This window comes from Phragmites australis, chromosome 4 (genome assembly GCF_958298935.1).
Source record: "Phragmites australis chromosome 4, lpPhrAust1.1, whole genome shotgun sequence".
NCBI classification, from domain to species: domain Eukaryota; kingdom Viridiplantae; phylum Streptophyta; class Magnoliopsida; order Poales; family Poaceae; genus Phragmites; species Phragmites australis.
In genome coordinates this window covers 4,174,081-4,201,506 of record NC_084924.1, presented here as the reverse complement: position 1 = coordinate 4,201,506, position 27,426 = coordinate 4,174,081, and the positions used below count along the sequence as shown (strand labels likewise).

Below are 27,426 nucleotides of genomic sequence, written 5' to 3'. Positions count from 1 at the left end.
TAGAGTTTGAAACTATATTTACGTAGCAGCAAAAGTATGTCAGGTGCTCGAGTTCTGCAAGCGATTTCAATTTCGTTTATATTTTTTTCACGGTGAAAAGATCGAAATTCATAAAACTTTATTAAAATTTTAGTCCTTTTTCGTCATCTACTATCCAAGTCTCACATATCAGTAAAAGAAATTTTCAAAATTAGATATTTTGTTCATCTCCGAAATTCATGAAATTTCAGCAAATTTCAACGAAATTTTAATCGTGCGTAAAACTCGTGCTTAGGAAACCATGTAACAATGCAATATATCACGTTCCAAACCAAACTTTTTTAGTGAACACGCAACATAAAGTTCATAAAAAAAGAAAAGGAGTAGAAGGCAAAGTAAAGTCTGACACGGTAGCATGCATGCAAGGTCGCAAGTCTCACATCCTCCCGCGCGGTCAGTTGATGCCTCCGTTCGTGTTCGGGTCGTTGGCGCCGACGCCGGCGGTGGAGGCAGGAGGGGACGGCTGTGCCTGGCCAGGCGGCGCCGGCGTGCCCCAGCCGCCGATGGGGTGGAACGCCGTGCCGGGCAGCGGGAGCCCCGGGATGCCAGGCATGCCAACGGGGTTCGGGAACAGCGGGAACGACGGCATCGTCGACGGCGGCAGCCACCACTTCATTCTGCGGCTGCCGGCTGCGGCGTTCCGCGCCGTCACTGGCTCCGGGGCCGTCTCCCCTGCGGCGGTTGCGGTGGCCGTGGCGGCGGAGGCGAGGGGCGCCGCGGCCACGGCGTACGGCGTGCTGCCGAGGTCCGGCTCGAACTCGACGTGGCTGATCTCGTTCTCGTAGTCGTTGCCGAAGGACGGGTCCAGCGGCTCGGTCTCTGCGGCCGCCTTGGCGCCGAAGGCGAACTCCCGACCGCCGTTGACGTCGTGAAGGCGCATGGCGTGGCCGGGGCCGGCGCAAAGGAAGAGGGCCAGGAGGGCGAGGACGACGGACAGCTTCTGCTCCATGGCCTTGTTGCTTCGTGCAGTGCTTATTCTTGTCTTCTTGGCTGTGGAGCCGTGGAGGTGATGTAGCTGGTGAGGAGACGCACGAGCAATGCAAGAATTATAGCTTGGTTGCAGTGGAGTTAGGTTGGATCAAGGTGACCTGCATTCTGATTTCTGAATGATCTGATCATTTCAGCTGCATGTGGGAGGCGTGTAATACTTACTTTATCTATCACCTAGACTTCAACAACTTGGGTTTACCATTTAGCAGCAAACAAGTATGAAGCTGATCAGTTATCGGTTTATCAATTACCTGCATTTTTCTACCAGATTTTCTTTCAGAAACTATGACAAGTTTCAGTGTATGGAGCATTGGTCTGGACATGCTTGCAGACTTGCAGTCCGTAGTTCCCATCAGTCACAGGAGCAATATTTTTTCCTCCTGAAAATATAGGGTGGACGTGGATTGTTGAGTTCAAATCGGTAGTGAAATGTGAAGCTTCGGTTATATGTCAGAACTAATCCTTGCGGACTGAAGTTGAAAAGGTACAGTTTCTTGAAAAGAAATAGCTCTAGCAAACTTCCAGCTTTCGAAAATGTTTTATGTTCGCACTTGAGACATTTAACAGTATCCAGTTAGCAAATTGAGCAAGATACTATTCTGAGTCTTAGAGTATGAACAATAGACTGCAAGCATTGCAGTTTCAAGTAATGACTGACACTACAAGTTCTGCTGCTCCTGATGATGCATGTTGTAGGCGTGTTGTATCTATTACCTAAGTTTAAACTACTTGGTTGAACATTTAGAAATCTGAATTATGCAGATCAACTCTCAGAAAGATGAAACTGATTCATGCCTAGTAGCTTGACATCCAAACCTACCATTGGTTCTTAATCTGCATTTTTCTACCAGTTTTTTTTTTCACCTCACAGCATTGGTCTGGACATGTTGCAGTCAGTAGTTCTTGATGGCCACAGAAGCAAGGCTTTTCCTTTGTGAAAACATAGGGTGGATTTGTTGAGATCAAATCAATTGTGATATTATATCAGTTATATGTCATAACTTATCCTTGCAGAGAGAGAGAGAGAGAGAGAGAGAGAGAGAGAGAGAGAGAGAGAGAGAGAGAAGCATGGACAGACTTCATTAGTTGACCAGTATGCCAGTATCCCACAAGTAAATGGAGCAAGAAAGTAAATGAGTCAATATGAACAATAGACGACATGCATTGCAGCTTAAAAGTTCGAACCTGGTGGACAATGAACTAGCGGCCGCGTTCAGAAAGGCAAATAGTTTTCAGGTAACAATTGAAACTACAAGTCAACAATGCACAACAGGGCACAACAATAGTTCACCGACTATTCATGAGAATCCAGTTGCTAAACTACTCGCTCTTCTTAGCCTTCATGTTCCCTTTCGGTATCTTGCTTAAGACACCTTGGTCGAGTTTCTGATACTGATCTCGCAGGAGACCAAGAAGGCTGTAGAGGAAATCGTCGACTTGATCTTCATACTTCTCATAGAGCACAGGAAGTGTGTGGGCACAAACAAATCCTGTTCCAGTTAATCAAATATCTTTGTCAGTACTACATAAGATGAAATACATGTATTCAGAAAATACCAACAGGGTGTTGTTTCTAAGTGGCAAAAATGCGAGACTATGGCTGAGAAGAATGCATCCTCTTACCAATGTAAATGACAGTCAGGAAATTGCACCAGCTCCCAATCACCGCAACAGCCCACAATCCAGCAATTGCCTGAAGAGAACATAGAGTGGCATTAAAATGTCTGTTTGAAATGGACAAATAGAATAGTGATGCTTACATATGGAAGACTGGAATTCTTTAATATTATAATGTATTGCTCATATTTATTTGAATACATGAACCCAGAAAAGTTCCACATACCACTACAAAATGCTTCAAGTTTCTTTCACATGACAAATCTTGAAGGAAACTCAGGAACTTGTTTACTTGGGCTCCAATTGCCACAGCAATGTTCACAAATAGTTCATCCGGCAACTCAACACGGGGCACTTTAGAAGGAGATCTGCAAGTAGAAAAGGCATTTTCATTGTTTTGTTAAAGAACACACTGTTCAGATGCTTTATAAATTCCATACCCGCTTAACATGCTCGAGAAGTTGGACCAAACAAACTGGACAACCATTCCAAGAACAAGGGCAAATGAAACAATTGTCAGAAAGTGGTAGTCAATCCACTCAAAGAAAACCCAAATAGTTGTTGCAAGAGCCAGAACGCTCGATGATATCTTCTTATTCCTCCATAACAGCACATCAGCAGCTACAATCACAAACAGAAAACTTCACACATGCCCACGCAGTCAAACTGAAATATACGGATAAGCAGATCACTTACATTTTCCACCACCCAAAACTCGATGCATGGAATTCTGACGACCAAACAGCTTGTTCCTCACTTTGTCAGAGACTGAACCTGGATCAAATTTCCCAGACTTCTGCTTAGGAAGGTTCTCAGCAATGGTATCAATGATGCTCCCCATTAGCTTTTCAGTAACATTCTCAGAACGTTCCGACATCTTCTATGAATTTTGAGCTCACTGGAGAGGATAAGGTAAGTTACACAATATCATCCATCGTATCCTAAACATGAATGAAAAAGAGAAAGCAGACTATAGCCGTACAATGCATATGGGAATAAAGACCAGTGAAACACGATCAAATATTTGAATTTCAGGAAAAGTTAAACCAATGTGTTTGGTTGGCAGAATTAATTGGAACTAGATATTTGGACATTTCTGGCTAGCAGTTCCCATAAATCACAAATGATCAATTGGAACAGTTATCCTCCTTTCTGAATTCTAAATGTACATCCATACACCTGGATCATCCACTGAAGCACGTAATTTAGCAAATTCCTTTCGAGCAATATATTGAACGAATTGGCAGGAGAGCCACCGAATTATATTAATAAGGAGTACCCGATGGGTAGAAGGTTTACAGAACAGAACGAAAAAAAAGAAAAGGGCACTACAAGCTCTATTCTCCCTGCATAAGGCGACCTAAGTGCCGTGCTTCTACAAGATCCCAACAGCTCACCTCGTCTTGGATGCGTTTGGCAACGAGTTGTGTTGGTTGTTCCACTTTATTGAAAGTCATGGCACTGCGCTCCTTCCAAATCTCCCAGCAGGCGAGAATGATGAGTGACTTCAACCCCCTTCTTGGGGTGTTTGGGCTGTTTGCCAAGACCGTCCACCATTGATGAATGGAGTGCATTTGTGGCCAACTAACTGGCTTCAGTGATGGCTGTGACACCCAGACCGCAATAAACGACCATACCCTCTTGGTGAATACATTATATGAACAGGTGATGACCAGTCTCAGGCTCCTTTCTGCACAACAGGCAATGCAGATTGTGTGGCCAAGTTCTTGCTGCCAGCCTATCTGACATCCATAATCTATTTTGGTTTGCAAACCAGGCAAATAATTTGCATTCTAATGGAGCCCAGGGTTTTCCAGATTATGGATTGAAAATTTGTATCCAAAGAACCCAGGAATTGTGCTTTGTATGCCAAAGATGTTGAGTAGTCACAGACTCACCGTACTCTTATCGATTTCCAGGTGATCTCATCTCTTGTGTCATGTTGTAACTGCACCTCTTGGATTGTGGTCCAAAGCTGTATGAATTTGACAATCCATTGTGTTGTGATGCTTGGCACATACGCAAGATCCTGCATCCAAGAGCCGCCTGTGATGGCCTCACGTAGTGTTCGACACATCGAAGAGGATGTTTAAAAGACATGTGGAGCCAGGTCCTTCGGACGTCTCTGTAGCCAGACAGAATGCCAGAAAGATATATCTTCTCCGTTGCCAACAATGATCTTGGTGCACGCTACAAATAGTAGCCTATCCATTTCATTACACGATATGTCATTACACGGCATGTTAGACCGTTCCCAAGGCATGTGATGTGTCTTCCATTCTTGCCACAACCACCGTAGTCTAATGGCTCTCGCAAAGCTTTCAAGGTTAAGGATGCCTAATCCCCTTTTATTTGTTGGCTTGTAAACTTGCCTCCAATTTACCTTGCACTTATCTTCCGCTAAAAAAATTTACTTTGCACTTTCCTCCTGTTAGGGCCTCGGTTTCTGACCATGGGAATTGCATTCGCTTACAGTCAATGACTTTGAGGGTGTATTTTGGAGCTTTTAGGGTGGTGAGGAAGTAGATCGGTTGGGCTGTAAGTACAAATTTCACTAAGGTGAGCCGTCCACTGGGAGCAATGTTCTTCCCTTTCTACCCTGCAAAGGTGGCAAGTGCTTTGTCTATTAACGGTTGGAAATTGGGCCTCTGCAAACGCCAGGCATTGAGCGGTAGGCCGAGGTACTTGATGGGGAAGCTTGAGCGCATAGCTGGTAGCTCTGTTAAGATTTCATCTAATTCGAAGCCTGTGCATTTGATCCGTACGACCACCGATTTTTGGAAATTTGTTCGGACCAGTTGCATCGCCGGAATGGTTGAGAATTGCGGCTAGAGCTGAAACCTCACACCTTAGTGGGTCTATTGCCAGGACGAAGAGCAGTGGAGAGAGGGGGTCACCCTGCTTGAGGCCCCGTCCATGCCGAATTGGAGCATTGGGAATTCCATTTATCAGGATCCTAGAGGAGGAGATTGTAAGTAGCAAAGTAATCCAACGAGCAGGGAATCCGTGGTGTTGTAGCAAAGAAAGGAGGTACTCCCAACAGACTAAGTCGAAAGCTTTGGTGATGTCAAACTTGAAGAGTAGGGATGATGTGTGCGGGCGTCTACCAATGCTTCTCACCGCAAAATTTAGGAAATTCCTGCAATATAACCTCCAAACTCCAAAAGTACAAGAATCTCTAACAGTAAAACCCCACTAGACAAACATTGACCGAAACTGCGTCCTTCAATCATCAGAGCACTTCAAGACCCCACACTGACCGATTTGGTTTTTCACCAAGAAACTAGACAGATCTATCTCTCCAAACAGGAGAGAATCATACCCAGAAGTCCTCTGCTAACATCTCCCTCCCTTGCTTCAAGAACCCCAACCCCAAATATTCATCGCATCATTCCTAAAACAACCTGAAATGCCCCCCCAAAAAGAGCGACAAGAAAATGTCGCAGAAGCAAACCATCCCATATCCACGGTTCTGTGACCTAAAAAATGGTCTTCCTTTTCATCATACAGCAACGCCCCAACTCCTAAGTATCTTTGAAGAAAAGAAGACCAATAACCAAAAGCGTTAAGATTCCACATCGTCACACAAAACTAACAGGCCGGCAAAGTTGAGGAGCCTAAGAGTCGCGCTAAGAGAAGAGAGTATACCGGGGATAGAGCAGCGGGGCACGAAGGCCGGCGCCCTGGAGACGATCGCGAGAGCGAGCTCGAGCAGTGTGAAATGAAAAACGCTGGTGGTTAGTTTGGGGGAAGAAATCGTACTAGCAATTGATTCGGGGAGATGGTGGAGGGGAGGGGCATGTGATTCGACTGGTCGCTCACTGACTCGGTGCGCCCACACCACGACCCCGCTTGATGTTGCTACCAAATACCAATGCTGCCGTTGTGCTGCTGCCCCCCGTACGTGAGCCACTGGGAAGGTGGGGCCCACTGCTCCGCGAATCGAATCGACGTGTGCGCCTCGTCAGATAAACCTATATCTACTCATGCATTTTTATATAAAAGTCTATTTAGTTGTCTGTATGTTAAATACTACAGTCTATAAAAATTATTTAAATTAGATAGATACAAGCTATATGAGTTACAGTGTCAGTATGATTTACTCTTCAATCTCAAATCATATAGTTATTACATACGCTCATATAGACAACTAAACAACTTCACATGTTTATTGTATCTACTATTATATTTACTCATACAGTTAACTAAATATTATTTTTTAAAGAATTATACGACTTCTCAATCTACTTCTACTTAGCTATGGTATACAATGTACCATCTCTTTTTAATCAAACACATTCCTAGTGGATGGGTCAGCTTGTAAGGAAATATCTACATCACTCATATTATTTTCTTTGAAAAAAATAAGTGTTGGTACTAAGCATGACAAGAGAGAAGTGTGGTCTATTCAAATATATTGACACACGCACACATTCTTACTATAAAATATAGTATTTACATATTGTCTACTAAAGATTAAAGATGTAGAATTTAAAGATTAATAAAATCATCACGGATGTCTTGTTATCAACAGATATACTATCTACCACTTAAAAAATTCCATTTTAACAAAATACACAAAAGGCAAATTTGGTTTAATCCATGGTGAATGCGAGGTGCGCCCGTCTCCACTAATCATCAAAATCAAGGCTTGATTCTCTTTTATTAATATCTTATGGTGGCTAACGTACCAAATTGTATACTTGAACAAAGTTGATGCTCCAACTAAATCTAAGTTTACCGATCGCCAGGTCGAAAACAAGATGGAAATCATATTGAGTAAGGGCGTCTAATTGCAAGCTGTCTAACTTTTTTAAAAAAAAAGTTGATACTTTTAGGTTTAAATCTCTCTAATATTCGTGCTAGCTAGTTGTAGAGGTTATCAGTGACATCCTAAGAGTGAGATGAATTAGGATATTTAAAATCTAATTGGTTTTAAAAGCTTCACAAGATAAAGCTAAATTAAATTTTATCTAAATACGATCTAGGTTTATCTAGTGTGTCTACTTTACCACTCAAAAGAGTTTTGCAATCTATAGCTAATTTTAACAAACCAATCTAGTAAGATAAATGCGTAAAGATAGATTGTAAATATATAAATACAAAAATGTAAATAAGATAGAGAGAGTAAACTCGGCACAAGAAATTTTTATCTTGTAGTATCGATGGTATAAATGCGGATATGCTCCCGTTTGAGCTCCATCAAGGATATATTCCCGATCGGTACCCGGTCACGACTCTTGAGCCACCAAGGCAAGATCTTACCACTAGCCTCTCTTTCAGTCACTTGCTATTGTGATCACTTCGGAGTTTGAGCCACAAAGGCAAGGGTCTTCACGTCCCTGCACAATTGCCTTGCCATCGCTTCATATCAAGTTGGAGGGTCAATAAATTTGCCGACGAATCACCAAAACTCCAAGGTATCAGCGTACCTCTTGGTACAAGTTAGGATCACTCCTTAATCCCTTCTTCAAACTGTAACACCTAACTACAACCCACTCTAGGCCTATAAATACTAAACACTCTCTAATCTTGTGCTTAATTATCTTGGATGATCACTTTAAGCACTTTCGTGGCTTGAATATCTTCTCAAGTGCGTATAAGATTCCTCTAGACTCCAGCAACATGCCACCCATTCAAATGACTGAGTAAAGTGGTATTTATAGCATCAAACTCACGCACTAGCCGTTAACCCAACGGCTCAGAAATACTGTTAACACCAGATGGTCCAGTGACAAAAGAAATACTAACATTGGATCATCCGGTAAGTACATCATCAGAAACTAGCCGCTTGAACCCACTTAAATCCATTGTGAACACCGGACTATCTAGCATACCTTCAAATCCAACACCGGACCTTCCGGTGAGTTATCTTTAGCCATCAGAGCCTTTGCAGCCTCTCTGTGTAAAATACTCTGGTGCATTCATTCGGTGTTCATTTCATTCACACCGAACTATCCGGTGAGTTGAACCTTCTCTTCTTTTTCCCTGAAAATACTCTGGTGCAACTATCTCTGTGATTACCGAACTATTCGGTTAGTTAATCTTCATTCTTTAACTGACTGCAACATTCTCTGAAAGAAATACTCTGGTGAGTACAACTCGAGCACTGGACCATCCGGTGATGTCATCTTCATCCACCTTTGTCTGGAAATGCTCCAGTGCTTCTACCCATTTGAACACCGGACCATTTGGTGAGGCAAAACTGCTTCTGGAGAAAATGCTCCGCATGTTGAACTCCTCTGCGCCGAACCTTTGGTGAGAACAAATTCCTTGAGACTTTTTCAATTCAATCAAACTTTGTAACAGTTTCGGTGGCTTCTTGAAGTACTGCATCTGTGAGATCTACTAACATATATTCTTGACGAACATGTTAGTCACAATGATTATATTTTCATTAATCATCAAAATCACAATAATAGCCTAATAAGGTCATTTTCGCTACAATCTCACTCTTTTTTGTGATTGATAAGAACACAAACAAAGTAAGTGAAAAATAATAAATGATACTAATTGTAAAGAGAATGAAGCTTTACCACATTACTTGGATGCATGTTCTTGCCACTCAGTTCCCCTTTTGTTGTGGCTCTCTTTTCTCTATTGCCACTATCTCTCTTAATCGACTCATGTAAGAGCTTCTTCATTACATGTTTTTTATACCAATTGTAGATGAGTCCCCCTTTATCAACATTGGCATCTTGCTTATTCTCTACTAGACATGCCTCTTGCTTTGGTCATCAAACTCCTTCCCTTTTATCAACAATCTCAATAAGAGCTACAAACACATGTTGAACTTGAGGAAGAGCGGTAGAGTACATGTGAGAGAGTATCATAAATTATGATTCATAGAAATAATACCAATTGAAAAGATACCACTTGTGATGATACAATTAAAAGACTATGGTACCAATTGAAATGAAAGCATGCGGATCATAATTTATAAAGCTCATATAATATAATTTAAACTCCCTCTATATGTGTACATACATATGATGAGACTCACTTGTGAATTTCACTTGTAGTAATGTAGCAATATATGCACATCTAGATAATAGAGGTAGGAAATTTAAGTCATATAATGCATGGAAGTAGCTTAAATATAGAAATGAATTGATAATATACTAACTGAAGCCTTTAAGCATTGCATACCTCTGTGGACTTGTTTCTTTCTCTATAAGACTACAAAAGATACATCTAGCAATACATGTTAGTCTCATAATCACAATCCATATAATATATTCTCTCTAAATGTGTACATATAAGTATTAAATACTTGCGAGACATATGCAATTATTATTAATAACGATAGGAAGGGTACCCTATAGATTGGATCATAACACATGAAAAATACCAATTGTAAAACTGGTATCATGAAAGGAACCTACAACTAATTAACCATGTAGGTTGCTCATAAGAATAAGAGAAACACAATCAACCTACCATATAAAAAAGGATATATACTAGGCATTACAACAAATTAAAATATGCATATGCAATCCTAGTCAAGAAAAATAATCTAGATACAAAACAAAATGCATGAACAAAGATCTAGCTAACATTTACCTCTTTTACATTTGGATAGAGATTTAAGTATATGATTATCATAATCTTCATTGAAGCGTCTAATCTTGTATACTTGGCTACTTTTGCTTCAATCTTTACTTCAACTTATGAGCTAAGTCTCCAAATCTCAATAGCTGTCTCGGGTTTCAAGTCTTCTTTGGAACCCAAACCGATTTGAGCCCCTTTATATTAGTGATGAATTTCTTGGACACCCAAATGGATTGGTTCTACCCCGGTCCTTTCTTCCAACTATATGTGTAACCACCTTGTCATTGTCCTTCTTCTTGAACTTGTAGTGGTTGATCTTGGTCTTGATTTTGTAGTTGGGCTTAGTGTAGAAGTTGAAGGTCTTGTTGGATATGTTCGTTACCTTCTTCTTCTCCTTGGTCTTCTTCTTGATTTACTTACATTGGAAGGACTTGTGACTTTCTTGATGGTATTTGAAGCATATCACGGTGAATCCCTCTGCAAACTTGTCCACAATAGTTGCACATATATCTTGAGGATGTTGGACATGTTCTTTGCCCTTTAGACTTACCAAGTCCTTCTTGAACTTCTCCACTTCTTACTTGAGCTTATTATTTTCTTATGCAATAAGGTCATTAGATTGTTCTACAAAAATATTTTCAATGTATTTCTCATTGCAAAGGGGTAACACGATATATCAATTAAATTATCATAAGAAGTAGAAGCATCTACCTTATGATTAAAATTAAATAGAAAGGTAGATTGCTTAAAATGGATCTTAGTTTGAGATTCATTGCGCTCAAATTTAGCCTTAAGCTCATCATGCTTCTTGTTTAGCAAATTAAATTTGCTCAATGATTATTTATAATTAGAAACAAAGATAGCATGAATGTCATTATATGCATTTAATTTCTTAAGCTCCTTTGATTGTTTCTTAAGGGCCCTTTGTTGCTCATTGATCAAATGAATGAGTTCTTCTTAAGATGGAAAATCCTTATCGAATTCATCATCACTTATATCATTACCCATATCTTTGGTTATAAGATACTTATGAAATGATGATTTGTGTGATGACGACCTAGAGAAATAGATTCTCTTGAAGAAGTGGGTGGTGAAGCTCTCATCACTTGAGCTTGAATCTTTATCTTCACTCACTCATGTTTTCATGCTTGCAAATGCTTTGACTCTTTCCCTTATCTCTCTCTTGCTCTTGGTCTTCTTCTCTTTCTTGATGTGATCAATTGTTTTGATCAAGTATTTTATAGAGATTTGGTGATCAATCTTGATATTGATCTTTTTTATGTTCTTCTCCACTTGAGAGATGAGTTTGGTAACTTCGGGATCCATCTTTTCATGGCTCGAGGTGTTTTACTCATCCTCTTTATTGCCTTCTTCATCTTCATCTTCATTTCAATAATCTTCGCTTGAGCTTGACTCTTACTCTTGCCTCATCATTTTTGCCTTTATGTGTTGGCATGATACTTGCTTGCTTGTGAGAGCAAGATTTTTGGCTTCGACTGAAGAAGAAACTTCTATGCCCATGTTCATGGTCATCTCTTGGATAGTAATCTTGTCGAACACTTGATTTAAAGTTATCTTCTTGATGTCGTTGTTGTCGTAAATGATGGAGACTATCAACTTGTACTTTGGAAGAAGAGCTTGAAATATTTTTCTCACCACTTGATCATCTTCAATTTACGTCAAACCTAATTCATTGATCTTGTTGACAAGAATATTCAAACGTGAGTATATGTTATTAGTATTTTTATGGGGTAGTTATTTGATGTCATTGAGCTTAGTAACTAGCACATGATATTTCTCATTGTGCACATCTTTTGTGCCTTCATAAATTTCAATGAGACTAGTCCAAATATCATGTGCATTGGTGAGAGAATAAACATAATTAAATACATCAATATTTAAAGATCATGAAAGGATATATTTCCCCAATGCATCTAATTTTCTCTCCTTATTGGCGATGCATTATCTCATCCCTTCCTCAGTGACTCTCCAAACATCCAGACCCTTGCTTGTAAATAAAAAGACATCAAAATTTTCCAACAGGAGAAATTTGTACCATAAAAAAGTAGGGCACTATGGGTATCCATCCCAACCCCAAATGTCACAAATCACTAGGCGGTGAAGCCAAACCGATCAAAATGAGACGGAGTCTTAAATGCTACTTGAATGATGTGTCCTTGTGAAAGGTATGAGCCCGGACTCTGATACCACTTGTAGAGAGGATTGGTGACGTCCTATGAGGGAGGTGAGGGTGAATTAGGATACTTAAAACCTAATTGGCTCCAAAAGCTTCACAAGATAAACTCATATCAAATTCTATCTAAATGTGTTTTAGATTTATCTAGTGTGTCTACTCTACCGCTCAAAAGATTTTTGCAATTTATAACTAATCCTAGCAAACTACTCTAGTAAAATAAATGCACAAAGGTAGATTTCAAGTATGTAAATACGGAAACATAAATAAGATAGAGTGAGCAAACTCGGCACAAGGGATTTTTTATCTTATGGTATAGATGGCATAAACACCACCCTTAGTCCATGTTGGAGCTCCACTAAGGATATGCTCCTGATCGACACCTGATCATGACTCTTGAGCTATCAAGCCACCAAGGCAAGGTTTGAAGCCAAATGAGCCACCAAGCTGCGAAGGCAATGTCTCACCGCTAGCCTCTATTCCAATCATTTGCCGTCATGATCACTTCAAAGTTGAGCCACAAAGGTAAGGTTCTCCACATCCCTGCACAGTCGTCTTGCCGCTACTCGACACCAAGTTGGAGGGTCAATAAGCTTACCGACGAGTCACAAAGACTCTAAGGTGTCGGTATACCTCTTGGTACAAGTTAGGATCACTTCTTTATTCCTTCTTCAAGCTGCAACACCAAGCTACAACTCATTCTAGGCCTATAAGTACTAAACACTATCTAAATTTGTGCTTAATCACCTTGGATGATCACTCTAAGTACTTTGGTGGCTTGGATGCCTTCTCAGGTGTGTATAAGCTTCATGTAGACTCCAACAGCATACCACTCCTTCAAATAACTGAGTGGAGGTGTATTTATAACCTCAAACTCGCACACTAATTGTTAACCTAACGTCTCAGAAAAGTTGTTAACACTGAATGATCCGGTGACAACAGGAGTACTAACACTGGATCATCCGGTGAGTACATCCTCAGAAACTAGCCCTTGGAATCTACTCAAATCCATTATGAACACCGAACTATCCGGCATACCTTCAAATCCAACACCGGACCTTTCAGTGAGTTATTTTTAGCTATCCGAGCATTTGCAGGCTTTGTATGTAAAATGCTCTAGTGCATTCATCCGATGTGAATGGAGTTGAACCTTCTCTTCTTTTCGCTAGAAATACTCCGGTGTAACTATCTTTATGATCAACAAACTATCCGGTGAGTTGATCTTCATTCTTCAACCGGCTGCAACCTTCTCTGCAGGAAATACTTCGGCGCAATACTCCGGTGAGTACAACTTGAGCACCGAACCATCTGGTGAGGTCATCTTCCTCCGCCTTCGTCTGGAAAAGCTTTTTGTGCTTCTGCCCATTTGAACGTCGGACCATCCGGTGAGGCAAAACTGCATCTAGACAAAATGCTTTGGCATGTTGAACTCATGTGCGCAAGACCTTCCAGTGAGAACAAATTCCCTGAGACTTTTCCAATTTAATCAAACTTTGTTCCGATTTCGGTGGCTTCTTGATGTACTGCAACCATGAGAACTACTAACATATATTCTTAATAAACATGTTAGCCCCAAATTGTTATTAATCACTAAAATCACAATTATAATCTAATAGGACCATTTTGGCTACACTAATTCACCTTCCTTCGCTGCCACCCTTGCTATTTGATAATGGAGTCAATGGGTAACTTTTGATTTTTTTAAAATATTATAGTTGTCTACAGTAATTCCAAAAATATTACATAAAATCACAAAATTACAAAAATAATACATATTCACATCCTGATCCCGCGAAAAAGGGGTTTTCGCTCCACCAGGATGCGAAAATAGTAATTTTCGCGGGACCATGATGCGAAAACTAATTTTCGTAGGATCAGGACCTGAAAACTATTTTGTTAATATTTTTTGCTCAATTTTCATGGGCCCAAGATGCGAAAATAGTTTTTAATATTTTTGCTACAGTACATAGAGTAGTCGCGTGCCAAGACTCAAAAACTCCTTGGATGAACAGTAATCACATGTTTTCAACGCAAGCCCAAGTTGGCTCAGCCCACTCCCAGGTTATATTTTTTTAAATGAAATTTACTGCTGCTATTTTTCTTCAATTCCTTCTCTTTTCTTTTCTAGTGAGAGCGATTCAACACCGGAAACCAGAAACGACGACTTCCAACTTTTCCCAAAATTTTAGGGTGTTACACACACTTCGTTCATGAGAGCGCTACACATATTCTATAAATAAAGCATTCAATCATTCACATGCGAGGAAGTAGCAACAAAACTAAATACTTCATTAACTATAAAAAAAATATTGTTTACAGCTAGGATTGCTCTTTTAGAGCTTACATTTATTCATCCAATCCTCCTAAATTTAGCAACTAAGTAAGTGACTAATTGCTCTAATTCTAGATAGAGTCTGCAAAATATCCAACCACTTCATATTCAATGGCTTTTCTGCTTCATCCTTCATGGCATATTTTATAGCAGTGAGGGAGGGCAAAGTAGTGGCCTCCACATGCTTCATTGGGAGATCTTTCACTGCCAATGTGGGAGCGTCATCAACTTCCATGTGAGATACTTCCCTCTCAAATATTGTTGCTTTGTCCAGTTCCATCCCCATTGCAATACTGAGGCGTCCTTTTGGCTGCTCATTTTTCTTTTTTTATGCTTCCACAACATGCTTTGTTGTTTTGCAGATTCGGATCAATGGCCCTAAATACCGCACTTATAGAATGTCTGGTTCTGCTCACCACATGACTTGACTTATTTCTTTGTGTTGCCATTATCATCACCAGGTTTGACTTTGTCTGCCACCACTTTTTTCCTCCATTCCCCCATTTTTTATTGTGATTCTTGCATGCTTTAAAAGAGTTGTGATTGACTTCTAGGCCACTACTCTTTCCTTGCGGCTGGGATAAGAAGTTCTTGTTTATGACTTCGTCATAAACTTTATGGAGTTGCAACACATCAATCAATTCAGAATACTTCTTGTAATTTGATTGACGGTGATTGTGTGCGGATTCTGCTGCATTCGGGTGGAAAGTGGAGAGAGTCTTCTCAATTTTCTCCTCTTTTGTGATTTCTTTCCCACAGAGACACAGTTATGTGTAAATGCGGTGCAGCACAGAGTTGTAATCTCTTATATGCTTGAAGTCACAGAAACGGAGCTGGACCCATTCTTGCTCTGCGAGAAGCTTGATGGTGTATTTAAGACACTTAAAACACTCCTGCAGTTCATCCCATAGTGCCTTAGCGCTGGTCATTGTCATGTACTCATCCTTCAAAGTGGGAGAGATATGGTGGTAGAGAAAATAAAGTACCCGATCATTCTCATCCTCCATGAGAACCATTACACTACTTGTTCCTAGGTCAATTGCAGCGCGGAATCTTCTCGCTCCCAGTATAATCCGGACATCCGATGCTCAAGTGAGATAGTTACGGCCATAACACTCAACTCAACGAATTCCTTGTTCGTGATGCCAGCCATCTACATATTTAATAACATATTTAAACAGTAACAATAATAAAGAAATGAATATTGCATAATTGCTAAAACAGATACAAATTCAAATTCAAGAGGTGCTTTTCTGCAAGAAAAAGTATTCTTGGGATTTTCCATACAATCAGAGGGTTTATACGCAAAATTCCAGGATTTGTGTAATTTCCAAAAAACCATAGGGTCTAATATGCAAAAATTAGAGCTAAATACAAAAGACAGGGACTGTTCAATTAAAAGGAAACCAGAGTGCTAAATGCAAAATTTTGGATTTTTCTTTTCTTTTTCCTTTTATTTCCCCGGTTTTTCACCCATGGGGTGACCTTCTTACATCTGGGCCGGCCTGGCCCATGCACCCAGCTTATATGGGGTAGCTAGGGTTTGGAAACCCTAGCTGCCCCCGATGCAGTCCAAACGACGGCCGGCGACGCACGGTGCGGGGCAGCATGGTGGTCGGTGCGAGGTGGCACCGGTGGTCGGTGCGAGGAGGCGCTTGCGAGGGCCAGTGCGGGGCGGCACTGGTGTAGATCACAGGGCTGCAGTGGTGCATGGTCTGGGCAGCGACAGGTGGTGGTTGGCTTCAAGCGATAGTGACAGCGCACTTCAGATGGCGCGTACGGCGGGTGGTGCACGATGCAGAGCTGCTTCGGGTAGTGGCACATGGTGGTGGCTAGAGCGGGTGGCTGGGCACGGCAGCGAGGTGGTGACCGCTTCAGGCAGTGCGATGACTGGCAGTGCGGGGGGTCACCGGATCTAGAGCGCAGTGGTGTTGTAACACTGTTTCGGATGGTGTATACGTGCAGGCGGCGGTTCGGCTGCGCGGTGACTTCAAGGCAGCGGAGTGGTGGCTCACCGGTGCCGCATTGGGCAGCTCGTTCTCGAAGGCGATGCGTCATCTTGTGGTTCCGGTGTGAATGTGCTTCTGGCGCGATCGGGCACGCATCAAGCAGGCGACCGGCGCGACACTTCTCCCCCTTTTTTTTCTCGATGTGTGGCGGTGACCTTTGAGCTATCAAATACCGTGCTTGGCCGCCGAATTTGGCTGGCGGTGTGGGACTATGCGACGAGCCTAGGTCGGGAAAAGAACCCCCAGCTTTCATGTTGGCGAGGTGTCGTGCCCTACTTCCCTTTTTGTTTTCTTCTTTTGGATCTTTACTGAGAAAGGCGACCATCGGTTTCCCAGGCGGTGACGAGTTGGAGGGGTGGTCATCGGTTCTAGACTAGCGGTGAGGTGCGGCTGTAGGCCCCCCCATGACTGTTACATGATGTTATAGATCTGGTTTGCTAGTGTTCATTGATACGGGGCTACTGTTCATGCGTATTGTTCATGTGATACGTGCAATACAATTCACATATTTATTTTAGTCGTGAAAACAGTAGCATCGAGAAAACACGGACGGTATCGTACCTTTCGATCCTTATGAATAGATTCGTGGTCTCCGATAGAGTTTTGTGCTGATAACGTGTTGAGAAATCGCTGCTATCATGTGTAGTTCAGCGATCCTTTGAGAAAATAATTATAAAAGGAGACACAATGTAAGAGAAAACTGCTTATTCTTTATTCATCTGTATTTACAATTATGGGTGTTGCCCCGTATATATAATGTTAAAAATCTCTAAAGATAGAATCAATTTCCAAGAGAGAAAGACCTATTTTAAAGAGACTAGATCTTTAAAGATCAAAATAGACCTAAATTCTATTATAAAACTTTAGGTTCCTTAATCTAAGAGAATTTTTACGGTGGATAACAATTAATATGGATCATCTAATTTCTTATCTGACGGTTTAGATCAATCTAATGATACTTCTCATCGTCTCCTGTATCATGGTATCATCTATAGGTATCATGGGTATCACGTGATTATTATTAGAAATAGAATGAGTGATAAATTTATAAATAATTGAATTTAAATAGGCCGAAGTAATAATCGTAATTTTAAATTATTTTTTTATTCATAGATTGGTTTATTGTGCGGTAGGGTTCTTGATCGTGGTTCTTCGTTGTGCGTGGAAGCTCGTACGACTGTGGCGTTTTGCTTCCCGCCGCCAGCCAGCTCCCTCGGCCTCTCCGGTCTCCCCTCCCCAACAAAACAACAAGCCCTGGCCTCTCCTCTCCACGTTTGGTCCAGTACCGGAGCACCACCATGCACATATCCATGGCCTGAGTCAACGATGACGGCACGGCCACTGGTAGCGGCAGCGACAGCGACCTGGTGCTGCTGGACGTGTTCGGCAGCCCGTTCGCGCAACGCATGCGCATCGCGCTGGCGGAGAAGGGCCTCGCCTACGAGCGCGCCGAGCAGGACCTCGCCGCCAAGAGCGACCTCCTTCTCCGTTCCAACCCCGTCCACGGTAAGGTCTCCGTCCTCCTCCACGCCGGCCGCCCCTTCTGCGAGTCCCTCGCCATCGTGCAGTGCCTCGACGACGCCTTCCAGGGCCAGGCGCCGTGCCTCCTCCCCGCCGACCCCTACGCGCGGGGCCGGGCGCGGTTCTGGGCGGAGTATGCAGACCGGGTCCATGTCTGCGCGAAGCGGCTGTGGATGCGGCGGGACGGCGAGGAGGTGGAAGCAGAGGCGCGGGCGGAGATGGTGGGCGTGCTCCGCGTGCTGGATCAAGCGTGGGGGAGGAGTGCCTGAGGCTGGCAGCGTGGGCGGCACGGTGCGCTCGCTGGGAGCCTGGGAGAGCGTGGCCACCAACGTGTACGCGCCCGACAAGGTGCTCGAGCTCGTCAAGCTCAACAAGCAGCAGGTGCTCGGCCAGAGATGAGAGATGTTATGCTTCCGATTACCTGCTTTTCTGCGACATTTGTATCTGCCGGTTTTGTTTGGTGATATCAACAAATTGAATATTGAATAAAGTGTCGCGGTTGTGCATTCTGAATTTTGTTCAGTCGTCACGAGGATACTATGCAGACAGGGGGCGAAGCTAGAATTTAAACGATTTTGGAACAGGATCGGGCTTCTTTGGTGTTTTTTCTTCCTTTCTTTTTTCTATTGTTTCGGCTCCGTTGATTATTGGCTTTCATGTCATGGTCCTGATAATTAATAGTTTAATACCCCATGTAATCAGAATCAAGTTCATGATATGTTCTCCTTTTCGGTTTTGTGCAGCGGATCGGGTAGCGTTTTCTACAGTCTTTATCTTTTTGCCTGAGGGTATTTTTGTGAATTCAAATTATTTCTCACCTTCATTTCCAGATCCTGATAAAATCATGATAGAGTATGTCTACTACTATGGCTGTGATGACATCGGCCCTAAAGCAGCGATTTTCAACAGGCAAAGTCAGATGAATGAAACTTTTTGCCCAAATGGTAATAACCTACATAATTTTTCAAGGCTACCGAACCTGAATTGCAATCCTCTAGTGAAAGATTACACTTATTTATCATAGAATCTACTTATTTTGCACAAATCAAGGTACAATAAATAAGAACAGCTTAAGTTAAATAGAAGAGACTAATGAGATTAATCTACAAATGTAAAGCTATTCCTGTGCTGAAACATAGCATCCAAATCCACAGTATAAATTCTACAGAATTGGCTAAACAAAACAATCGGCAATAGGAGGCCCTCGGGGAGCCGCCGGTCGTCCTCAGCGTCGGCGAGCACGAAGCTGGCCAAACCACCAGTGCCGTCCTCAAGCTCCCGCACGAGGCCCTGCAGCGATGCGCACAAGCGGCACCACAGCGAGTAGAACTCCAGCACCGTGGCGGGCCTCCCGCTCAACAGCGCTGCTGCCAGGGCCCGCTGCTCCGCGTCCCCTCAGTCTACCTCCACCGTCGCGCCGTCGGTGTGCCGCTTCCGTCCCCTTTCTCCACCTCCGACAGAGGGGGGAGCGGGGAGATCGCCGACGATGAGGAGGCCTGTGCGAGGGTGCGGACGGACTTGAAGAGCCAGGGGAGCTTGAGGTCGCCGCAGGGGCTAGGGCTGGGATTTGGCAATGGGTTAGGGCTAGAGTTCCATGGCCATTTGAAGCAGATGAGCGGAGGGGCTTTGTGATGGCGCCCATCTCCAGCGGGTGGATGGCTCATCACTCGTCTCCCACGGCCGGGCGATGGCCGTGCGTGTGCAAGGGGAACGGAATCCGTGCAGTTGCGCCGGCAAACTTCCTCGGTCGCGCCTCAAGACAGGGAGGGGACAGCGGAGCTCGATCACGGCGGCTGCAGGCAAATGAAGGCGCGTAGGATCGAGAGGTGGAGAGGGAAATAAATCGATCGGTGATTCCGGGTTACCAAAATAACAAGATTAGCCTAAAGGGTAGTGCATCGTAATTTAATCATTTAAGAAAATAATTACCAAAATACCCAATCTAACATACGCTTAGATTTTATCTATGATACTTTCAGCTGTGGGTATTACTTTCCACCGTAAAGGAGCTCTAATCTAAACAAAACACCACGTTCTGACGTGGCCCAACGAAGCCTTTGGAAAGCCTATCCGGAGGCAAGACAAGGCCCGAATCGCTCGCTATTCGATCCACCCACAGCCGGCCTCGCCGAGGCACCGACTGCCCACCCACCCACCACAAAATCCCCGTGTCTCGGATGGATGGACACGAAAAAAAATGAGAAAAAGTGCAGGCTCCTCTACACGACGGAGAGGGTGCAGCCTCAAGGAGGGAAACGAGCCATCAAAATCTCTCAAACGTACGACAAGGCGAGCTATATAGTCACTATCTACTTAACGTTAATTATATATGTTAAATAATAAATACATAAGATAATTTTTTATTTAGATAATATATACTGTTTTAAAATTTACATTGGAAAATATATATAGTGATCATCTAAATAATGCTATAGGAGTGATGTCTACAGCACCGGTGCATAAATTTTTCAATCTAATCAACCCTGCAGTGTGTGCAGGGGTTACGAAAAAAAGCGAGTCGTACATGCTATTGTCTCTCGTTCACCAATATTGCTACATGCGACAAATCCGACCCATGCTGGCATCGGGTGGCCAGCAAACAATGCCATTGCCCCGTGGTGTGCAACTCACACGGCGTGCTATAAATTGCCATGCACGCCTCCCCTCTTTGCCTCACGATAGAAGCGTTACCGCAGCCACTAGCAGCTTAGCTTCTCGCGCACTCGCCGACATGGCTTCCACCTCGAGCTTCCTGACCCTGGCGCTCGTCATGGCCGCCATGCTCCTCGGAGGCGGCAATACGTGCCACGCGGCGCGCCTCCTCGCCGAACTGCCAGTGCCTGAAGTGCCAGGTGTGCCTGGCGTGCCGCTGCCGCCGCTGCCTGAAGTGCCTGGCGTGCCGCTGCCTGAAGTGCCGAAGGTGCCGCTGCCGCCAGTGCCTGAAGTGCCTGGCGTGCCGAAGGTGCCTGAAGTGCCGAAGGTGCCGCAGCCGCCGGTGCCTGAAGTGCCAGGCGTGCCGAAGGTGCCGCTGCCGCCGTTGCCGTCCGCGGTGCCTTAATTAGATGCCACTGCCACCGTTGCCGTTCGTTCCCAGCGTAAACGAGCCTGTGCCGTCATTCCTTGCACCGCCTCCATCGGCCTAGACGTGCAAATACCGACATGGCTGGTCGCTGAGACGTCCTGTCCATTTTATATATGTGTGTGTGTTGTATTTCATAGAGGCATTATTACATGTCCGCTCTCTCTCTCTCTCTATATATATGTGTGTATGCTGTAGGGTACGTGTAGGCGGTGTTCGACTGTTCGATGTATGCCAGTGTGAGTAATTCTTTATTATGGATACAAGGGCTGCCGCTCCAATGTAATACATGTATGGTACTATATATTGTTATTATTACTAGTTATATGCTAACGTGATGTGTATTCATTTATGCCATCGTGTACGTTTTCTCCTTAAGCGAAACTTCTGCCATGTCATGAGATGTAAATGTGCTTACAGCTTACAGAAATTCTTCTCATACAGCGAAACTTCCGAACGAAGCAATCAGTTTGAACCTTGCACACAAGAAAACATTAGGAAACTAGCATGTAGCAGAGCAAGGTACAAAAATCGGGCACATATGTTGGCGTGAGAAAACAAATAACCTAGCATGGCCATGAAATCCAAAAAAGGCCAAACCAGAAAGAGGCTACCGGGACAATGAAACAACCAAGAAAAACAAATTAACTAAAAGAAGGAACTATATAGACGACTATGGGCAATATATGAGCAAAAAAATACCAAAGAAGATAATCTAGCACCAGTACACTGAGGGCTGTTACAGTCGGTTCGGATCCGCTATCACACTTGATTTTTTATCTGTCCGTAACCAAGTGGTTGTGATAATCCACTATTATCACAGTTGAGTATTGTAGTAATGATATTATCACATTTGATTCTAATCTAGAACCAACTGCTTTATGGCTTATTTTTACAGCCAGTTATGTGTATAAAACATATTGTATTATTTTAAGCAGCAACCATTACTATTTGCAATTTAGGCTAGTCTCGGGAATTGCTAAACATGCCCTCTGAAACACACACATTCATCACAGGCACCACATTGACATGATAATATAACCGCAAGTCACGTATAAGGCATACAATCACAAGTTAACTAGCTACCATACAACTATAAGTCCATGATATTTAACCACACATTTATCCACTGTCACATTTAACCACAAGTCATCACAAGTACGAGGAACAACTTCAACAAAAAAAATTGAATAAAGTCACAAGTTTATCACAAGTAAAAAAAGAATCGTGCCACAAGTCGTTGATCTACTTATCCTTATCATAAAACTCTTATATCGGGTTGATGACCTCCCTCGTTAAGAAGTAGCACGACTTGCCTCCGATTTTTTAGAGCTCAGACTCGCGAAGCGCTCTTTGATCAGGAATGGTCTTGCACCATAGAAGGAAAAAAATATATGTAACAATCAAATGAACATGAAAAGGTAAAACTAGTATCATATTTGTAGAGTGACAAATCTCAATGAGTTCTTTGAGTTTAACCTTCATTACACGCATATGATGGTAAACATAGCACTCACAGAACACTGTCACTACAGAAAACCTCATCACTACTGGTTCAAAATTGATATCATTACCTGTTTTTGAACCGGTAGTGATAATCAAGTATTATCACTGTCGGCTTAGGAACCGGCAGTGATACCCAATATCACTATCGGTAGGCCCGTTGAGTAGCAGGGGCAAGGTGGGCTGTCGCACAGGGCCCCCAAATCCTATTCGGCCGGCGCATCTGCTTCCGACTGGCGCATCCCCAAATAATTGGGTTGTCGTACAGATGAGAAAAAAGAAAAGCCTATCCACTTCCGACTGGCGCTTGTGGCCTGTTCGGTTGTTCGTGACTTCGTGTAACCGTGTTAATTTCCATCGTGTTTTTCTCGTCTGTTCGGCTGTTCATATTCGTCTGTCTCCCAGGTCGAGCCGTCGAGGCCCTAGTGCCTTGTCGCCGTAGTGCCGCAGCCGCACCTGCCGTCTGCCGAGTGCCGACGCCGAGTCACCGACGCGAGTACGTAACGCGAGTAGCCGAGTACGCGACGCAGATCGCTAGATGCCCAGATCCCTTGGATTCACGGAATCACATGCACAATCGAGACGTCTGTTGGATTCACATAATTGGAATGCATCTTTGCATGTTTAAATAAATTCGATCTTGGCTGTGCAATTGGTATGCATCAATGCATGTTTAAAAAATTCCCTTGGATTCACAGACGAGAACGGCAGCGACCACTGTCCACTTCGGTGCGCCGGCGGACGAACTAGTGCTGGACGGCACGTTCCACGTAGGTTCGATCTTCTTTTCTTTTGATATTTTTCTTATCTTGCTAAGCGTAGAATTCATGTACTGTTTAAATCATTAGTGTTGTTTTGATTTATAAAACAGGAAGACGTTTATTTCCTCAATCCTCATCATGTCTTCTAGAAATAGGAAGTATGATTCTGGTTATGAAAAGCGTAAGAAGAAACAAAGACTAGAAGCAGCAGCTCAATCTCAAAAGGGTGCTCTTGATATATTTGTTGTGAAAGAATCTCAATTTAATTCTGAAAATCAAACTCCAGCTGCTAATGTTGATGGGGGTCATAGTGATGATGCTAACATTGCAGTAGAAGTTGAGACTCACACTGCAGAAATTGGTCAAGGTGATGATGCTAATATTGCCGATGAAGTTAGTGGACATACTGATGGAGTTGATCTCAGCTTAGATAGATCACCAAGTACTGAAACTAACAATGACATCAATACTTCTTTTCAGCCTGATATATTTGATCCAAGAACTTGGGATGCACTTGATCCTAAAATGATTGATATTTTGGTGCAAAAGGGTCCTAAAAGAGACTTGTCTATTGAAAAAGGTCCTAAAGACAAATTCTCTAAAAGGTTTTCTGTAGTATCATACACTAGAGTTCTCTCAAATGGAGAAAAGTGTGACAGAGAATGGCTTGTATACAGCAAAGAGCTTGACAGAGTATTTTGTTTTTGTTGAAAATTATTGAGAAAGGGGCATGGGAAATGTCAGTTAGCAAATGAGGGTTTCAATGACTGGCATCATCTTGGCACTAGACTTAAAGTGCATGAAACTAGTGCAGAACATGTTATGAATATGGCTACTTGGTATGACTTGCGTCTCAGGTTGCAAAAGAATCAAACAATTGATAAAGTTGCTCAGTGAAAACTTCAAAAAGAAAGGGACCATCGGAGAAAAGTTTTGTTTAGAATTATCTTGATTGTAAAATTTCTTGCAGAACATAATCTAGCATTTCGTGGCAGTAATAGCAGGTTGTACCAAGACAGCAATGGTAATTTCTTAGGATTGGTTCAAATGTTGGCTGAATTTTATCCAGTTATCCAATAGCATGTTCAACGCATCACGAATGATAAAATTCATATTCATTATCTTGGTCCTGGCATCCAGAATGAGTTAATAAATTTGATAGTTGCAGCAATCAGGTCTGAAATCATTGGAAAGGTGAAAGAAGCAAAGTACTTCTCAGTTATCCTTTACTGTACTCCTGATGCAAGCCACTAAGAACAGATGTCTTTGATCATAAGGTATGTTGATGCATCTTCAGGTTCTATTTGCATTGAAGAATCCTTTTTTTTTTGATGTAAATGATACAGCTGGGCAATGATTGTTTGATGTTCTACAAAATGAATTGAAGAATCTTGACCTTGATGTAGACAATGTGAGAGGACAGGGATATGATAATGGGTCAAATATGAAAGGAAAACATTAAGGGGTACAAAAGAAACTATTGGATATAAATCCTAGAGCTTTTTATTCAGCTTGTGGTTGTCATAGTCTGAATTTAACATTATGTGATATGGCAAAGTCTTGTGGTAATGCAAAAGATTTTTTTGGAGTTATACAACGTATCTATACAACATTTGCTAATTCTACTAAGAAATGGTAAATTCTTAAAGATAACATAACATGATTGACTCTCAAGTCATTATCATCTACTCGTTGGGAGAGTCGTGTTGATAGTGTTAAGGCTATAAGGTTTCAGATTCAGGAAATAAGGGAGGCTTTACTACAAGTGGCTGAAAGTGATAATGATCCATTGACAAGTAGTGAAGCTAAATCCTTGGCGGATAATGAACTTGGTGACTTTGAATTTTTAGTGGCAATAATTATCTGGTATGAAATAATATCTGCTATTAATTTGGTCAGTAAGCAACTACAAGAAAAGGATATGCTTATTGATATTGCAATTGCGAAAGTACAGGGGCTGATTTCCTTTTTCAATAAGTATAGAGAAACTGGCTTTTCAAATACATTAGAAGCTGCAAAAGAAATTGCACTTGAGATGGATATTGCTCCAGAATTCCGCACCAAGCGTAAAATCAAAAGAAAAATACAATTTGATGAGAGCACTAATGATGCATCTATTGCTTCACAATCTGCATAGGAGTCATTTAGGGTCAATTATTTTATAGCTGTTGTTGATGAAGCTATAGCTTTACTTACTAGGAGATTTAAGCAATATCAGGGGTACGAAAATACTTTTGGTTTCTTGTTTAATTCAGATAAGTTGCGCTCCTTGGATGATAAGAGTTTGTTTTCTTCTTCTGTTAATCTTGAGGTTGCACTTAAGAGTGGAGAACATTCAGATATTGACGGAAAAGAATTGTAAGTGGAGTTAAAGTTCATCCAGGATCTTATTAAGGAATCTATGGGCCCTCTTGATATTGTGAAGTATTTGAAACATCTAGGTTGTTTCCCTAATGCCGTTATTGCATATAGAATTTTGTTAACCATTCCCGTGACTGTTGCATTTGCGGAAAAGAGCTTTTCTAAACTCAAGTTGTTGAAGTCCTACTTACGTTCTACTATGACACAAGAAAGACTCAATGAATTAGCGACAATAGTACTTGAAAATGATATCTTGGAGAAGATTAAGTATGAAGATATAATTGAAGATTTTATTTCAAGAAATACTAAAAGGATTATGCTTTTCAGTAGAACATAAGGTCAGTTTACTGTTTAGCATTAATATTTGATACATTACTAAGTATTGTAACAAATAACATGTCTTGAAGTTATATAATTAAGTGAAAATATGCTTTGGTTATATGAATTTTCTAATTTTAGGACCCTATTTTGCATTTCGCACTGGGGCCTCAAATTCCTAGAGACGACCCTGACTATCGGTTCATGTCTTCAACCGGCAGTGATAACCCAATGATCACCGTCGGTTTATGTCTTCAACCGGCAGTGATAACCCAATTATTATTGTCTGTTCAAATCTTGAATCGACAGTGATAATCCTTTCGCATTTGCAAAAATACTCTACCAGGAACTCTTCAGCATGGGGATCTTTCTCAAGTTCGAGAAACTCAAATTTGAGACAGAAGACCTCATGCCAAAATATTTCTGGTAGAGTATTTTATACCTTTATCTAAATCTACATTCATAGTGACAATAGTAAACCTAAATTAATGTAGATTTAGATAGACGTCTCTACTGCGTGCGCGAATCTTATGTGAAGATGACTGTAGCAATAGGTATATCTAAATGAATGGTAAAAACACAAATTTGTAGGAAGGCAATACCTCGAAAGGATCTAGCTTGGGGTCATTGTTGTCGTCCGTCATGAAGTAGAGGCCAGTGAATTATTTGGCCTTCTTCTTGTTCTTTGCTTGTGATTCATCCTCCTTCGAGCTCTCCTCATCGCTTGAAGAAGTGTCAGTGTCACTGAGAGCAGCCACTAATGCCCTAGAAGTTGTCTTGGCCGTCTTCTTAGCCATCTTATTGCGGTTCTTCTTGAAGAAGGGCTTCTTGTTTTTCTTCGTGTGCTTGTTGTAGTCACGGTCGTCGTCCTTCTTCTTCTTGAGCTTGGGGCAGTCTGCCTTGAAGTGGGTAGTGTCACCACACTCAAAATAGGCATGAGAACCACCCCTCCTCTGGTCTAGATGATTGCTATAGAAGCGGGTTAACTTCTTAACGATCAGCGCGAGGTCCTCATTATCCAGCGTGTTCACCTGCTCCTCTGTGACTGAAACCAAGGAAGACAAAGCAAATCCACTCGATGAAGTGTTAGGACAAGAAAAGCCAGCTGCAGACTGATTGCTACCACCAGGTTCAGAAACTAATGCTATGTT

General features: G+C 42.2%; 3 protein-coding genes and 3 pseudogenes across 4 annotated transcripts; 3 read left to right on the top strand and 3 right to left on the bottom strand.

Annotated features, from left to right (window-relative positions):
* Nucleotides 1-433: 433 nt before the first annotated feature.
* On the bottom strand, nt 434-988 carry LOC133914026 (uncharacterized). The gene has a single exon (XM_062357186.1). It carries the CDS (start codon nt 986-988, stop codon nt 434-436), a length of 555 nt encoding a protein of 184 aa, XP_062213170.1.
* Nucleotides 989-2,171: 1,183 nt separating this feature from the next.
* Nucleotides 2,172-6,473, bottom strand: LOC133915311 (reticulon-like protein B8). Of its 2 annotated transcripts, XM_062358432.1 has the most exons (7): nt 6,295-6,473; nt 4,044-6,178; nt 3,343-3,544; nt 3,087-3,267; nt 2,873-3,014; nt 2,653-2,722; nt 2,172-2,519 (listed from the first exon to the last, which is right to left on the bottom strand). In XM_062358432.1, exons 3-7 carry the CDS (start codon nt 3,521-3,523, stop codon nt 2,350-2,352), a joined length of 744 nt encoding a protein of 247 aa, XP_062214416.1. In that variant the 5' UTR covers nt 3,524-3,544; nt 4,044-6,178; nt 6,295-6,473; the 3' UTR covers nt 2,172-2,349. The 2 variants fall into 2 exon arrangements, with proteins under 2 accessions (XP_062214416.1, XP_062214415.1); XM_062358431.1 differs by lacking the exon at nt 4,044-6,178 and having other exon boundaries at nt 6,295-6,470.
* A 9,815-nt stretch (nt 6,474-16,288) lies between these two features.
* On the top strand, nt 16,289-18,761 carry LOC133914025 (probable glutathione S-transferase GSTU1; annotated as a pseudogene).
* A 487-nt stretch (nt 18,762-19,248) lies between these two features.
* Nucleotides 19,249-20,108, bottom strand: LOC133914094 (uncharacterized; annotated as a pseudogene).
* Nucleotides 20,109-20,904: 796 nt separating this feature from the next.
* LOC133915310 (protein PELPK1-like) lies at nt 20,905-21,684 on the top strand. The gene is made up of 2 exons (XM_062358430.1): nt 20,905-21,275; nt 21,316-21,684. The coding sequence occupies exons 1-2, from the start codon at nt 20,985-20,987 to the stop codon at nt 21,394-21,396; spliced, it is 372 nt and encodes a 123-aa protein (XP_062214414.1). The 5' UTR covers nt 20,905-20,984; the 3' UTR covers nt 21,397-21,684.
* Nucleotides 21,685-23,734: 2,050 nt separating this feature from the next.
* On the top strand, nt 23,735-26,294 carry LOC133914023 (uncharacterized; annotated as a pseudogene).
* The last annotated feature ends 1,132 nt before the right edge of the window (nt 26,295-27,426 follow it).

Coding starts and splice junctions, on each gene's coding strand:
- LOC133915311 (XM_062358432.1), bottom strand. CDS start 3,523: ATGTCGGAACGTTCTGAGAATGTTACTGAAAAGCTAATGGGGAGCATC. Junction 3,268..3,342: donor AGTTTTGGGTGGTGGAAAAT/GTAAGTGATCTG, acceptor TTGTGATTGTAG/CTGCTGATGTGCTGTTATGG. Junction 2,723..2,872: donor ACTTGAAGCATTTTGTAGTG/GTATGTGGAACT, acceptor TGTTCTCTTCAG/GCAATTGCTGGATTGTGGGC.
- LOC133915310 (XM_062358430.1), top strand. CDS start 20,985: ATGGCTTCCACCTCGAGCTTCCTGACCCTGGCGCTCGTCATGGCCGCC. Junction 21,276..21,315: donor AAGTGCCAGGCGTGCCGAAG/GTGCCGCTGCCG, acceptor TGCCTTAATTAG/ATGCCACTGCCACCGTTGCC.
- LOC133914026 (XM_062357186.1), bottom strand. CDS start 988: ATGGAGCAGAAGCTGTCCGTCGTCCTCGCCCTCCTGGCCCTCTTCCTT.